Here is a 15,688-nt window from a genome sequence, read left to right on the forward strand (position 1 = left end):
ATCCATCCACCTGACAGGTTCAGCTTATCAACATCTTGATTAAACATAAAATGTGCAGTTTGATCACACAAATACAATACAAAAAGTCATGAGTTTAATGTATGTTCAGTGTATAAAACAGAAGCTATGTGCCGTTATTTATCGGTTTGCTGATTTATGTATAGTTTGGCTGTAATGTGCAAAAGCTCAACATGAACTAAATTATTAAATATGGAGAAATTATTACACCTTAACTACAGAAAGTAAAGGGAGGCTGTAGACATTTACATGAGCTGTGTGGCTTGCTGAGTGACTGAATTTTGCTGCTGAAATCATTTAAACTGACTTGTATAATTAACTTATTTTGGGCATTATTTGATATACAATCCTCCATGAAAACACTTCAACTGACGAATAAAATTCACTGCTTTGAGCTGTTTTGAGCTCTGTACGAACAAAACAACCACTGCTATCAAAAAGTCAATGTACAGTTTTGTTTTTAAAAAGAAATAATAATTTAATATCAATGTTTTTTCTCTAAACTGTACAATATGAACAATATGAACAAAGATACAGTCCTGTAAACTACACGCGTGTACAGACACTTTTTACACAACAGCAGACTGCTTGTTTAGATGCATCAGATGTTAAAAAGTTTGATTTTCTATACATATTTTGGAGACACTGATTAACATGCATGCTGCCACATTATCTTTTTTTGTAAAAGGCAAATAAGAATGAGAAAACAAAACAAGGAAGTGCTAATATCTTAATTTGGATAAAAGTCAACATTTCTTGTTTTCTACCATTAAAAGTAAAGGCTGTTTTGGCTTCCTGACTGATTTAAAAGGAGCGGGATATAAGGAGAGGGAGCAGCCAATGAACGAGGGTAATAAAATTTTGATGAGGACTTGTATAAACTGTAGTTTATCCATGTGCAACAGTCCTGAATTATTCTGTCCACACAGATCGAACAGACACAATGTTCAGGCGTACCTCAGAACTCCAGCAGGAGCGTCAGCGGCTCCACAGAGCTCAGCTCCATCTCTTGTTTCTGTCCGTAGATTCCCTCCTCAACCTTCACGCCTGCCTTCCTGCATTTCACCGAGCCGGACATTAACTCCCTGCAGGCGGACACCAGGTTAGAGAAGAGCTGGGCGCCCCACCACAGCTCACACCCCCCTCTGTACTGCATCCTCCTGTTGGCCACCGGCTCCCCCAGCAGAGAGTCCTGGGGGATAAATAAAACACTCCCGGGATGGTCAAGAACGGAAACCGTGTGCCCGGTGTCTTTTCGGAAAAATTTGGTGGACATCAGACAGTTGGCTGTGGAGGAGATCATAGAGAAAGACGGGATTTATATTTATATTTAATTCAGTTGCATTCATAATCTTATACCATTGTTTTCCTGCTCTTTTTTATTGTTAAAGCAAATCTCTTGTCTAGTAAAAACAACAAAGATGCAATCTCTTCATTTTACACAAGTCCATAATACTCCTGAGTGCGTTTCTTTTTGCGCACTAATTTTCCTTCTTTTTTTAAATTTTCTCTGTGTTTGTGACTTTTTCAAAAACACAATATTTTTCCCCCAATACTTACAAATATAATGCCTGTGTAATGCAGATGTAGTACAGTTAACAGGATAATTGCATTTCTTTTCTTTCCACTACTTTCTTTGTTTGCATTAAAAGAAAAAGCAAATATATACTACTTCTAGTTCCACATATGCTCACTTACTTACATATACATATGCACATTTTAGCATTTACATACTTACTCTGTAAGTAAGCTCAACTATATGCACTGGAGCTAAGGAAATGTACATTTCTACAGGTCCTATCAAAAACAGGAGAGGAAGTTGAGACAGTAGTGGGGTCAGAGAAGGTCTGCTCACAGTTTGGTTGCAAATTCGATCCATTTATTCCAGATTTGAAAAGAATTTATTCTTTTAAATCCTCACTAATTTTCCTTCTAAGTATCAGTTTGCATGCATGTATCTGGCGATAAGATAATTTGTGAAGATAACATGCTGAGTGAAGGCTGCAGAGTAATAAGATATCTCACCCATCTCATAAACCACATCCTCAGCGGCTCCTTGGAAGAAGCACACGTAAACAACCATCCCCTCCTGGATCTGAGGACAGAGACACAATATTACTATACCATTAAATGAAGGTGTGATGAATACCGGAAAAGTTGTGCACCTTAAAGCTGCATTTCAGATAATTGAAAGGGCGGACAAGGTGAGCAGACAATAACAGCTCATAACAAAACAACTACATTTATTGTGGACTTCTTAATGTGACGTTTTTGTGACAAAACCAACGTGAGCTACATCACCAGCTACAATAAGCGCACATTGTTCCAGCTGATCTCTTTAATTGTCAAGTTAAATTTCACTTAACACAATGTTACTGCTGTGGTAGAAGTATTCTGACACTTAGATGACATAGCATGTTAGCAGCCACTGGATTTAAATATGTCATAATGTTTAGTATGTTAGCAAGTCAACATTGGCATAATGGTACATGGTAAAATGTGAGCATTTTTACATTGCTTTTATTTATATTTTATTTTATTTCATATTAATATTTATGACTCTGCCTTAATGTCATAGCTGATGTTGGAGCCATTATGTTATGGTTGTCCTGCTGTCTTCCCATCCATCCCATTGTGAACAAGAAATCTCAAGGGAATTTTGTAAAATTTGGAGCAAACATTTACTTGGACCGAATGATGAACTTATTTAGATTTTGGTGGTCGAAGGTCAAGGTCGCTGTGACCTCATGACTGTCTCATTCTTGTGAATGCAATAACAACTTTGGGGAGTTTCTTAAAATTTGGCACAAACGCCTCCTTAGACTCAACAATAATCTGATTATCATTTTGGTGTTCAGAGGTCAAAAATAGCTGTGACTTTGCATCTGTTTCTTTCTCTTGAACTTGTTATCTTAACAACACCTTGAAGGAATTTCTTATAATTTGGCACAAACGTCCTCTTGAACTTAACATACTGCTGCCACTAAACTTGCGTGTCCACCTTGAGACTGTGCTGACTGTACAGATCTTCTGTGCTGCCTGCCTCAAGCTGGTGTGAAGCATCCAGATTTAGGAATTTTTCATGCATTATCTTCTATAAGAGCTCGATGAGTACGAACAGACACGGATGTAAACGGAAACTGCAACTTGACTGGTTAGCAGAGGCATAAAATCACAAGATGGTAATTCAAGTTATTTGAGAAATGTGTTTCTTTTGCTCTTTGTCTTGATGTATTTGTTGTTTGTGCTATAAATGACAGACAACAAATGCACAAAAGAATGAACAGACAAACACACACACACACACACACCAACCTCCGCCCACTGAGCTTCTGCTCCGTCCAGACCTGGTCTGATCTTAACCTTCGCCTTACTGCACTGCTGGATGACCGTCCGGGCCTGTAGTCCACCGGGCCTCCGAGAGGGATCGGGGCTGCTCACACACATATATACAGCAGTTTTAAATACATATTTAGTGATATGTAAGATGGATAAAGGAAAGCCTGGTCACCAAGAAAAAAGTATTTGTACATACCTGTGCACTTTAGGAAGCGGTTTGGCTGTCTGTGTCGCAGCAGAGCCAGCGATGGTGAACACCGGCCAGGGTTTGGTGCTCGGGGCCACCACAGGCTCCAGACCACAGCTGGGGCTCCTCTTAGCCGACGTCGCTGCCTCCAGGTCTTTTCTTCTCTTCCCCAGGTGCCTAACGCGGCTGTGACTCCGGGTTAGATTCTGGGTCTTCAGCCCTCTACTTTGACTTGGAGGTTGACTCAGCTTCCTTGCGGCTTGTGGACGTTTAGGTTTTGCAGGGAGCTCGGCTGGAGGATGTGACTCTGGAGGTGGTTTGGTTACGTCCTGGACTTTGACATAGTGATGTGTTCTGGCGCTGCCCTGAGAAACAACAGTCTCTTCCTGGATCTGAGGTTGTATCTCCTCCTGATCCTGAGATTGTGTCTGCTCCTCTAACTGAAGCTCCACCTGATCCTGGACGCTGCTCCGGTTCTCAAGCTGGATGTCGTAACTGTTTGTCTCCTTAACTTCAGATTGTGGACGAGTCTCTCTTTTGCCGGACTGGAGTTTGGCCACAAGGGGGGCGTTAGGAGTCCTTGACTGGAGGATTATGGGAGATCTGCACTGGAGGTTGATGGGAGTTTTTAAATGAAGAAGTATGGGGATTCTGGGCTGAGGGTTGATGGGAGTCACAGGTTGGGGGGACAAAGGGCTGTCCTGGGACCGAGATAAAAAGTCCAAAGTGAGAGAGCGCCCGATAACTAGAGTGATATAAGAAAGTTTGCTCACGCTGGTTAGCGGTGCTTAGCTAGTACACGATTATTTACAGCATCACAAACTTTCTCATTTTACAGCTAAACAGCACACTAAGATATTTTTCTGAAAACATTTGAGGCGAGAAACAGACAATGCAGTAACAGACAATTCATGTTTGATCAGCGCTACTTAGTTATACAGTTTGACAGCAGTTCACAGTCAGTGACTGATGTGATCGACAGCTGCATTTGAGACTCTACGTCTCTGACTGGTTGTTTTCGGTTCACAGTGGCCGATTCCAACGAATGCTATTAGAGGCGATAGGAGAGGGAACGTGATTTTTTTTTTTTACAGAATATCTCAATAAAGCAATAAGACTTTATTTGTGTAGCACTTTTTTATAGAACTGTAACACAAAGTGCACACACACAAAAGTTTTCACACAGTTTCAGCAAACATGACAAAAGGTTATATTAAAACTGTTCCTTTAAGGAAAACTTCATTAGCTACATCAATGAAGTTGAAATTGTCGTTCAGGATGTTAGAGCAGAGAAACTTACCGCTCTGTTCTCTGAAGCTGCTGCTGGCTGCCTCTCTTCAACATCCCCACCATCAGTCTCGTCATCATTGCTGTAAACATCCCTCCCACTGTCAAAAGATGCAGACACACAGAATAAATAGGTGCACCAAAAGACTTTCAAACTGTAGGAACTGTATATAATTCACTATATATCATATATTATTGTGCATTGTTTTATTTTATTCCTTTTATTTTCAATATATATATATATATACATATGTTCTAGCATGACAGAGCTACAACATGTATTTTATTGTGCAACTGTAATTTGACAAATCATACTGAACCTGCTCACTGAGCTATTATTTATACTACCAATGTTACTTCTGTTTTAACTTCTATAACGTATTGTTTAACTATATTACTTATTGTACTGCTGCTGACACATTTCTACAGCTATTACTGCTTCTCCTAGTTCACCTGTAATTAATAATAATAAATTAAGTACTCTAAACAGTCAGTCAAAGTAAATGAAAGGATAAAAGCACAAAGTATAATAATAGATAAAAATATATTTTTTAAAATAGTAAAATTATATACCATCTAGTAAAATAGATTAAAATGCATAAAGAAATAAATAATACTGCTATTACTGCTTCTCGTAGTTCACCTATGATGAGAAATATGTCAGTTCTGCTTGATGACTGAAGTGCAGTGTTTCCACTCACACACCTGTCCAAATCATCGTGTGTCTGTGGTGATCTCGGCGCCTCCAGATGCGACTCTGATCCTTTCTGTTGTGTTTGGTTTTCTGGCTTCTTCCTCCTCTTCCTGCTGCACTCCTTGCAGCTGTTGATCCACTGCACCACATCGGATCTCATGGTTTTCCAGAAGTACCTGATCATGATATTATGCGCTGGTTAACAGTAAAACAGCATGGTATTAAATATCTTCACCTCCAGGGTTCAGTAACAATAATCTCAACTTAAAGAAAAATCACTTGAACACCTACAATAACCCCAACTTCATGCTAAACTTTGCCCTTTCATCTTTATTGTGTGTTTAAGTATCTTACAATAAAATATGCAGAAATTGCCGTCTGCTACTGGTTTATTTTTGGTTCAAGGTGAATTACAGTGATAAAACTAAAAGAATGATGTGTTTTTTAAGGAGGTTTTACTGTTCTGGGTCTCTGCACAATCAATAATGTTTCATCTAATTTTGACAAAAGTATGATTTATCAGTGACAAAGATGATCCCCTCTCACCTTTCATTGAGCAGTCTGAGACACTTGTTGATGTCGAGGTGGTTCAGCTCGTTGTGATAATCCAGCAGGGCGGCTTCAACTCGCTGCCTGCTCCTCAGAACCAAACGCACCCAATCTTCTCTCACATTGTGGAGCACGCCGTCTGGCAGACCAAGAAACAAGTAATCATGTTTGTGAGGTGAAATACGCACAGTTCAATCAACTTTTATAATGACAGGACCTAGAATTTGTCTTAAACCATTTGAAACCTGAGCAAATTGGCTTAATTTCTTTCAAAAACATGGGAAGAAGGCAATTAGCGATGAAAGAAAAAAACAAAAAAATTTGAAATAAATTAATTTCAAAAAAAACAAACAAGAAAATTAACTGAAAGTTTGTAAAAATAAATAAATAAATAAATAAAATTAAAAACACAGAATTGACCTGGAAAAGTGCTTAAAATTAAATAATTGTATGACATAATTTTAAATATGTAATCATGATAGCTATAAATACAGTTACGGTGATCTGATCCATCTGTTGTGACCTCCTCATAAAAGGCAATGTTAACTTGCAGCCTCACATCACAACGTTTTTGAGTTTTGACTGATTTTCCTGTCTCAGACTGTTTCTTTTTTAATAATTACTATTCCTGAAGAGGTTAAACTAGAGAAAATAATGTTAGAAAAAAATGATTTCAATTAAAAAATTTTTCAAGTTATTTCTTATTTCCTACCCTCGTAAATATTTCAAAAGCCATCATGAAAATACCAAGAAAACCATCTAAAGTTAAAAAAAGTAAACAGTTTGGACTTGAGGTGACACATTAGGCATGACTTGTGTGACATCTCCCAATACGTTCCCCATTTTGTCACAGTGTTAGAGAAACTTGTGACAATATGTTTCTAGCAAATGAAAAAAGGGTCAGTTTCTATGTTTTTTGTACATGAATGCTGAGGTTATTATTTTTCATCTCTTCTTAAAGAGCTTGAGCTTCGACACACACTACTGTAGATGCATGCCTGTAAGGTTTATGTCATCACTGTATGTCATTACGTTTATTTATTTTGATTTGTGCAAACCTTTGATGGTAAACTTCTTGCAGAACCTCCTGAAGGTGTTCTTCTCCACATATGACAGTCCATGAGGATAGGTGCGTTTGGTCAGGTAGAGCTCCACGGCATCATACTTGGCAAAATAGGCCTGCCCACACAGAAAGAGATCATTATAATACAAAATAATGTTATATAAATGGCATCAGGATTAGATTGGATTGACAATTCCTATAGGTAATATGTAATATTTTGTCAAATCCACAATATCATCGTAGCCAGAACATACCTCCTCTCTCACAGGCGGCTGGGTCGGACCTCTGGATGGCATCTGTGGAGAAATACATAAGTCAACTTTTGTTTTTAAAACAGTATTGCAATACCACTGCTACTGTCATTTTACCACATTCATTATTCAAGGATATGATGTGCAGAAAGTAACTCCTCAGCCTCACCGCTGAGTCGCTGTGGACTAAGAGTGTGGGCACGGCGTCTGGATGGATGGTGACCTTATCCCCGCTGCGGTCGAAGCAGTCCTCGGTGAAGTGGGTCGAACAAACGGACGACCAGAGACGTGGATGCCAGTTAGGACGACCAACAGCCTTCAACCACTGAGCCAGCATGGCGACGTTGTCAAGAGGAAACCTGGAGGTAAAGACATTGTATTTTGTGAAATGGCCATGCTGTTTTTCCATCGCCAAAATTTACCTTAAATTTGGAACATTATTCCTCCCTCCCACTGCATTCCTTAGGTCCTTCAGTTTTATATGATACCAGTACCATCACTTTAAATGAGCTCGGTACAGCATCTCAAATACAGGGATGGCGGCTGGTGATTAATGTAAAAAATGAACGCCTTATTTGCATAACGATAAATGCATTACCACAGACAGCCCTTATTTTGTGTAGTGTATTTATATATTCTGCCATTTTTTGCCTTTTCCGGATTTCTCCCTAACCCAGATTTAAGTTTATTTTCCCTTCGAGAAATGTCCACTGGCTAAAGAAAGCACTAAATACTTGTCAAAAAAGGATCAAATATTGTAAGCGTTACTACTGAAATCTGACTGTTTAGAAAACATGAGATAGTAAGCTATCTAACCTCAGTATCTGCCTCTCTCTGCTTATCTAACGAGAAGACACGTGCTCATACTTATGGAAGGTGAGGCCGAGGCCTCTCTCCACCGGCCCGCAGCAGTTGGTGCAGTTGTTGACGCTGCAGCGGAGCCACCTCCTCTTGGATCTGTTGAGGCAGGTGTGGCAGCTGGAGATCCAGCGGGCCAGGTCTCGGGTCATGCTGGCCCAGTAGAAGCGCTTTGCGATCTCTCGCTGGCAGATTCCCTGGCCGTAGTGACCCTGGTTGTCGTGGAACTGCTGCAGGATCGAGTTTACCTGAAATAAAAAAGGTAGCGCAGTTGGTGCAGTTGTCGCAGGAATTTGTTCACTCCCCAGAAGATTCCTGCTTTTATGCTTCAGTTTTTAAAAACTGCAAACCAACAAACTTTAAGATGCTTACAGGGAATTCATTTAAACTTCATAATACACTTTAAAGGGACACTTTTCCAACCAGCTTTGCATCAAAACAGCGTGGGTAGTATGTGTAGATGTACTGTGGTCCTCCATCTAACCAGCGCACCCCCCGCCAAAACCCTGAATAACTAAACTGATGCAAAACACGTCATTGAGTGGAGTTTCCCTGGCTCTCTGGGTTTTTGCTTGAACTACAGGCTGTACTTCTGCATTTTCGTATTTCCTGCCACCATCACAGACACAAACAGTACAGAAGTTCATCAAGAAGATCAAGTAGTTGTAGGTTTTCTACATCTTCAGCAAGCACATCCGTTTTCTTTGTTTTCTAGCACCAACTTCAAAAGAAATTGTTTGTTTCTACTGCCTAGATGGCCTATTTTTATTAAAAGGCCATATTTTTGGCAGTAAAATATCTATTTAATTACATAATGCAAACCTCCTCTCTGCAGCGCGGCACTCTGAGAGGACGAGCGAGTCGTGTGTACATCAGGACGCCATCTGAAACAGAAGTGAAATGTTTCTAATCACATTTCATCTTAATCAGGTATTATAATACTGCTCATTTGGGGATTGAAGGACGCAAATAAAAGGAGCGATGCTGTGTTTTATTACTCTCTCCACTCACCTATTAAGCTAAAGCGCCTGGCCATCCTTTTTAAGGAACTTCTGGATTTCTTGCTTTGCATAGGTAACACCCTGTGGCTCAGATACCTGCAGGATGAGACACTCAGTTAAATTTAACATGTTAAACTGTAACACGTGAATGAGGTGGTCAGGTGGTCTACCTGGCGATCTGGTTGTAAGCCGTGAAGCTTGGCTCGATAATAGTCTTCCTCCTATTCTCCAACACCACCCTCTGCACCCCTCTGGAGTACGGATCAGGAGCCGGGAGGCAGTACTGGTGCTCCTGCAGTTGCACAGGGGTTTCAGAGGGATAGATAGCCGGCTCAGGGGGGTCTGTGGTTTCTGTGGCTGGGGAGAGGAGGTCTTCCAGGGTGTTGGAGTTGAGGAAGTCCTCATCTGAAGGGACTGGAACCTGGAAACCAAGGAGTGCTTGATCAGGACCAACCAGCTGCACTCAAAAGTTTCCTAAAGGCCCTTCTCCACATGTTTTATTAAGCGTTAACTAGAGTCAGGTATCTAGATTAGTGTCTCTCAACCTTTTTTTCTGTGCATGACTTCATTTCTTTGAAAGACTTAATAATAATACTAATGCGTTAATAATACTAATAATAATAATAATAATAACTATACAGCAAAAAACAGCATGTCTATAAAAATGGGTTTTTAAGAGGTGATTTTAAAAAAGTCACTGTTTCTGCAAGCCTTATCTCCTCAGTCAGGTTGTTCCCAAACTGAGGAGCCCTTATGGCAAAAACACAGTTACATTTGGTTTTAAGCCTTGAAAATATAGTAGTAAAAATCCAAGATGAGATGATGACCAAAATAAATCAGAATTTTACTCTTATTATTTTGCCTGGATAACCATTTCATGACTAGGAACCACAGATCTAGACGTGGTGTCTTCCTCTACAACTCTTCAAAAAACACATATTTGGGCTCCTGCTTATTGACTGTATTTTGTTTTCATGCTACTTCCTGTGTGTTTGGCCTTTGCATTTAGCATGCCGTACATTTGCACATTTATTTTTGCGTATCCCAATAGTAGCACGGTCATATTCCTGAATGTATTTGATCTTCAGCCTTTACTCTACAGAGGAGAGGTAGGTTTCTATGTATGTATGTACAAAATGCCGTGCAGAGAACTTTTTTATTTATTCATACTGTATGTGTGGCCTGCATTGTGTCACCTCGTCCTCCTGCGCCGTCACTGGGATAATGGTCGGTATGGCGTCCAGTGATAGAGTCAGCTGACCCTCCTCACTCAGCGTGAAACATGACGGCTCAAAGTGTCTCGAGCAGAGGCAGGACTTGGTGCGAAGCGAGCCTTCGTCCCTCTGAGCCACCACCAGCCACCTCTGCCGCTGCTCTGCCTCCTTGGGAAACCTGAGGGACAGAGGAAGACGAGTTTTGTTTTCAAACCTGAGACAAAGTTGACCAAATGGAAAGTCTGCCTGTGGAGTAGCACTAGGCTCCATTTTAGGTTTAATTTTATTCTTATAACCTTCTATCATTACGTAGACCTGAATGAGGAGATGTAATTTCGGATGTTTGCCAATTGTTTTGATGAACATGTCGGGACACACAAAACTCCAGTTGCCTAGATGTGCCAGAGAGGCTCAGCGATCACCTTGCAAAACAAAATATGACGGTGAACGTGAAATAACAACACTCGCCATGTGCTCGACATGATAGTAAAGGGTCGAGTTACACATTTTCTGTCAAAAATCCATACGTTTGTCGTGCGACACTCATCAAAAGTGTCAGACTTTACCTCTCCATCTGTCAGCTTTGAAAACTGTCAATTGATTTGAAAAAAAATCTGATTGAGTCCAGTTTTTGTTTTGTAACCTGAGAAAAATTCCACAATAATTGAATTTAATCAGAAAAAATGATTGTGCTACACCTGACATGTACAGTATAACATCATCTGCATATTATGACAACATGACTGGTCACACAAAATATTTTCAATTGAATCATTCTCTATATGCTACCTGCATTTTTTTTACCTTTATTCATTACTAGGTATTTTCACACCTTACTTATCGACTGATTATAGCAAGTATTATTTTTTGCATTGCCTGATTTGCATTCTGTTATATCTGCTGAAGCTGACAAACTACAGCTTAGACCGATGAAAACTGAGTCAGGTTTGACAATGATGAGTCTTACAAACAGAAGATGAGCCCTATTGATTCTGGTGATAATCAGAACAAACTTAACAGTATGAATATTATTGTTTTTGTTTCTAACTTATCAAAAAAACGTTCTAAACGTGGAGACTGACCTGTGGAAGCTGAGCTCAGGGTTAACGTAGCTGGAGGCATCGCATCCGTAGGCCAAACAGAAGCTGACGGGCGGCTCTGGCGGTTCGGCCGGACTTCTGCTCTGACAAACAGCACAAGCTTTGATCCAGGTCTTTACCGCCTCCGTCACTCCAACCCAGTAATACATCAGCTGGACAAAAAGACAGGAAGACTTGTGTCAAACATCACGACTCTCACCGCAGCTTCTATAATAGTGTACAATCAATTTCATATTTGATCACAATATCCAAACTGTTTTGCTCTATAGTGAGTAAATATTATCACATTAACTCACCATTATCTCCTTTACTGTTCGGCACCGGCCAGCGTGGTTGTTGTTGTCATGGTAACGCACAAGGATCTCCCTCACTTCCTCGTCGCTCTTGACAACACGGAGGAGGCGGCCTCGATAGGCTCGCCACAGACAGCCATCTGAAGGACAGAGGGAAGAACTGCAGTCAGTTACAAGGAAACTTAAAACACCACATTAATTTTTAAGATAAGATAATATAAGATAATCCTACAATGGGGAAAATTGCATTGTTACAGCAGAAAGGTATGTACAATATAAATTAAAAAAAAAACAACAACAAGACCCCAAACTCAACAGTACATTGTTAGAACATTTACTCACGTACTGTACTTTGGTACAATATCGAGGTACTTTAACTGGGTATTTCCAGAGAGGGCCGTTGTTACTTTTCAAATAAATTAACACAGGATATAGAAAAATATTTTATCCGCCCCCTTTTTAAACCAAGTGACTCACTTACAAAGGACTAATCATCCAGATTTTCAACAAAATTTGACCCAGACTGCTGAGCACTTGGGACAGACGTTACATAACTGCTACATAACACTACTGTCTTCATTACAGTTTACTTGCATTATGGCTGCGACCCAGAATTGTCATACTACATATAAAAGTCCTGGATCACCCTCTCTCAAGAAATTTGACCATTTTAATCAAATCTTTAGTGAACGTTTTCGTTTTAAGAACAGGGGTGTGAATACAAACTTACTAGATGGAAGGTAATGCTCCTTGCAACTGATAAAGGGGTTGAAAATTAATAAGAAAACTTTATTTTAATTGAAAAAAAAGTACTTGCCATTTAAATTATTAAAATCAAGCTTGAATAAAGATAGTATTGAAACAATACTATGTGTTTCATTACTTTGCCCCCATATAAGTCACTAAAAGATGTCCACTATCCAGTGAGTTCATATTTCAAACATCATTTCTGACTTTTTTTTTGAGCCACTCAGTGAGTGAAATGTCAGAAGTGTGGGAGATACAGGACTGCCATCAGGGCTGTTTCAAATGTCCACATAGCAACACATTTGAGATATATGGTAACAGACAGCAATGCTTTGTATATATTATATTTTACCCAAATGACAAATAATGCGTTTGCTCAAATAATCCAGGTTGTACCATCCAGAGAGTTTGTTATTCATTGAGTTGTTTAGGTATCTTTCATTTTTTGGCTTCCACTTCAATTTTTCAAGGTGAATGCATATTTTAGTGTATTGCTCACAAGCTTTAACTATTCTGCTCTAAGAGAGAAAAAAAGTTTTCTGATGTGTAAGATACACCTCTGTGTAAACCCGGCAGTGAAGCTATAAAATACCTTTATAGATGAAGTGTTTGCTGGCAGCTTTGGTTACTTTCTTTGAGCTCTTTGATGCGTCTGCAGGATACGTTCCTGTTCGCACAAACAGCTCCACCTTATTAATAAGGTCAAAAGAAGGCATCTGTAAAGGAGGGACAAAGACAGAGATGTAAATCTTTTACTTATATGTAATAACAAAGCAAATCAATATCAGTTAATCAAATCTTAAATTATAAATATTATCAATTTATTGATTAACAGACTGTAAAAAACTATTGACAACAATTTTGGTATTGCATTATTGTTTGATATTTATTATGTAGGACTGCTAAACTTTTTTGTTGCAGGTTATGGGCAAATTATCAAATATTTTCTTGCTTTTCACCATTTTATATTAAAAATCTCTATGTATATGACCGTGTTTTCACATCCTTTTGAGCCCCTATCATATAATGAGCACGTCATTGATGGCAACTAAAACAAAAAAAACGTGGAGTTTTATAATTATTAAATAAGAGTGCTAAAATTCTCTTTTTGATGCTAATAAGCAAGTAATTAATCTGTTTTCTCAATTAAATACATCTGGATTTTTGACAGTAATTAAGTCGAAATATGCTATTAGGACATCGTTTAGAGCATAAATAACGCGATAGACATGAAGTCAATATTATTAGCATTTCAAAAACCAAGCATGAATCGATTTATTGGAAAAATAAATATGTAACGTTAGCTAGATTTATTAATAACAAAAATGTATTTCTTGTGTTATAGTTTTCATCTCTGTAAAATAAAAACAAAATAACCCAACACATACAGAGAGACTATCTCCATCGGTCCGACACCACAAAAATACAAATATAATTTTCATACAACAAATTTATAATGAAAAATGTTAAACTTTTCTGACTGAAAACCGTTTCCCACCTTAGATCATCTTGTGTCCGGTGAACCCAAATCCTCGTAACACCGCCTTCATTTTCCAACAAAAACTCAACTTTCAGCTCGCTATTTTTAGACTCAAATGTTCACATAAACAACTCAATTTATGTACCTTCATCTAAATGTTGATAGAAATACTCCAAATAGTTACATTTAATCTCAAACTATTAGCTAATTGTAGCTTTCGGTGGTTCGTACATTTAAGCTAGCAAGAGGAACTGTGTACCTTCCGGTGTGTGGATTTTCAAAATAATGGCTTACATTTAGCTTAAAATATTTGGCATATATCGTAATGTATTTTTTAAATGTCCATAAATTGATAAAAGATATCCAACTACTATGTGATACATGTTTATTGTGGGATTAATACGGTTTGTACTTCTTCTAAATCCCTTAAACCAAGTTATTACGTGTTTGACTATTTCCTTTGTTTTGTTTTTTTTATTACCTGTAAATTTTACTTTTTTTTCTGTCTGCTTGTTTGTATAATCACTTCGATATTTTCTTTTTTTACATGTTCGAAATAAATCAAATCAAAAAACTGTGACTACTTTTGTTCACCTGCAAGCTTTTATTCCAAATAATCGAAACAATGTTTTCTATTTTATTCTTCTTTTAATTCTACCTTTTAAAAAATAATTTCATTCATCATTCAAAGCCTAGTGGTGACCTTTTTGTGTCATTGTGCATATTGAACATACTGGTTTGTACCTATGTTCACCTCACTGTTTGCACCCAACTATTACCTTTTTTTGTTGTTGCTGTTATATTTTGCACCTTACTGATAGCTAGTTCTCATATTTTGTATCTTACTGTTATTTAGTTTTCTATCTCGTTTGAATATGCCCTATACCTGCTGTATTTAATATTCACCATACATTTGCTTTTTTTATAATTTTATTTTAGTCCTTTTGAAAGCTTTGCATCTTCACTCATAACTTACTTATGTATTGCATTTACTGCACTGCAATTTCCCATTTTTTTACTCCCCTAATTTGTCTGTGCCTATTTCTGTTCTTGTGTAGCTAAAGAAAGTAGTAGAAAGAAATTACTGACGGCCAAAAACTCATTTTTTTTCTTTTTAGAAATAGGTTTCAGGCCATGCACATTATTGGTTTAATTTAAGAGAGCCTTATCTAACAACATTGCCCAACTACACATATATGACACTGGTAATTCTACTGCAAAATAATGCCTCATTTTTAGGTCTCTGTTTTGTGGAACCACTCATTCTCAAAGTATTCCCTGTTTTATGTGCTTTTATTTTGGCAGCAAAGGCGATTAACCGGATATTTGATTGCTGCCGTTTGATCGACGCTTGACGGAGGACTCGTTTTGGGGTTTTGACGCAGGTTGTAGATGCTGCTGTAACCCAAGCTTACTTTGTGCTGTTCATTTCCGTTCACTGAAACACAGCTGAGCGCCTCCTGCTGGCCGGAGGACACCTGACACTCATTCATAAACACTTCACTAGTATTCAGTGCACAAAGATTAAGCATTAAGATGCATTTCTTTAAAATAAAAATACCACACTGAAAATATTACAAAAGTACAAGAGTGTAAGTATCAGTAAA

General features: G+C 38.4%; 1 protein-coding gene across 1 annotated transcript; it reads right to left on the minus strand.

The window, feature by feature from the left end:
• Nucleotides 1–475: 475 nt before the first annotated feature.
• LOC121953707 lies at nucleotides 476–14,425 on the minus strand. Its single transcript, XM_042500912.1, has 19 exons — nucleotides 14,100–14,425; nucleotides 13,194–13,317; nucleotides 11,858–11,994; nucleotides 11,544–11,713; nucleotides 10,444–10,639; nucleotides 9,418–9,668; nucleotides 9,258–9,343; nucleotides 9,069–9,130; nucleotides 8,256–8,494; nucleotides 7,558–7,747; nucleotides 7,392–7,433; nucleotides 7,133–7,253; nucleotides 6,072–6,213; nucleotides 5,537–5,701; nucleotides 4,845–4,932; nucleotides 3,554–4,245; nucleotides 3,334–3,451; nucleotides 2,044–2,113; nucleotides 476–1,305 (listed from the first exon to the last, which is right to left on the minus strand). Exons 2-19 carry the CDS (start codon nucleotides 13,315–13,317, stop codon nucleotides 977–979), a joined length of 3,222 nt encoding a protein of 1,073 aa, XP_042356846.1. The 5' UTR covers nucleotides 14,100–14,425; the 3' UTR covers nucleotides 476–976.
• Between the last annotated feature and the right edge of the window lie 1,263 nt (nucleotides 14,426–15,688).

The sequence above is a fragment of the Plectropomus leopardus genome, chromosome 14 (genome assembly GCF_008729295.1).
Source record: "Plectropomus leopardus isolate mb chromosome 14, YSFRI_Pleo_2.0, whole genome shotgun sequence".
Lineage (NCBI taxonomy): Eukaryota > Metazoa > Chordata > Actinopteri > Perciformes > Serranidae > Plectropomus > Plectropomus leopardus.

Bases quoted from the DNA above. Each gene is read 5' to 3' on its own strand.
- LOC121953707 (XM_042500912.1), bottom strand. From the start codon at position 13,317: ATGCCTTCTTTTGACCTTATTAATAAGGTGGAGCTGTTTGTGCGAACA. The intron at 9,669-10,443 runs GTGACACAATGC...CTTGGTTTCCAG, and splicing joins TGACGGCGCAGGAGGACGAG to GTTCCAGTCCCTTCAGATGA. The intron at 3,452-3,553 runs GTATGTACAAAT...GTGTGTGAGCAG, and splicing joins CCGCTTCCTAAAGTGCACAG to CCCCGATCCCTCTCGGAGGC.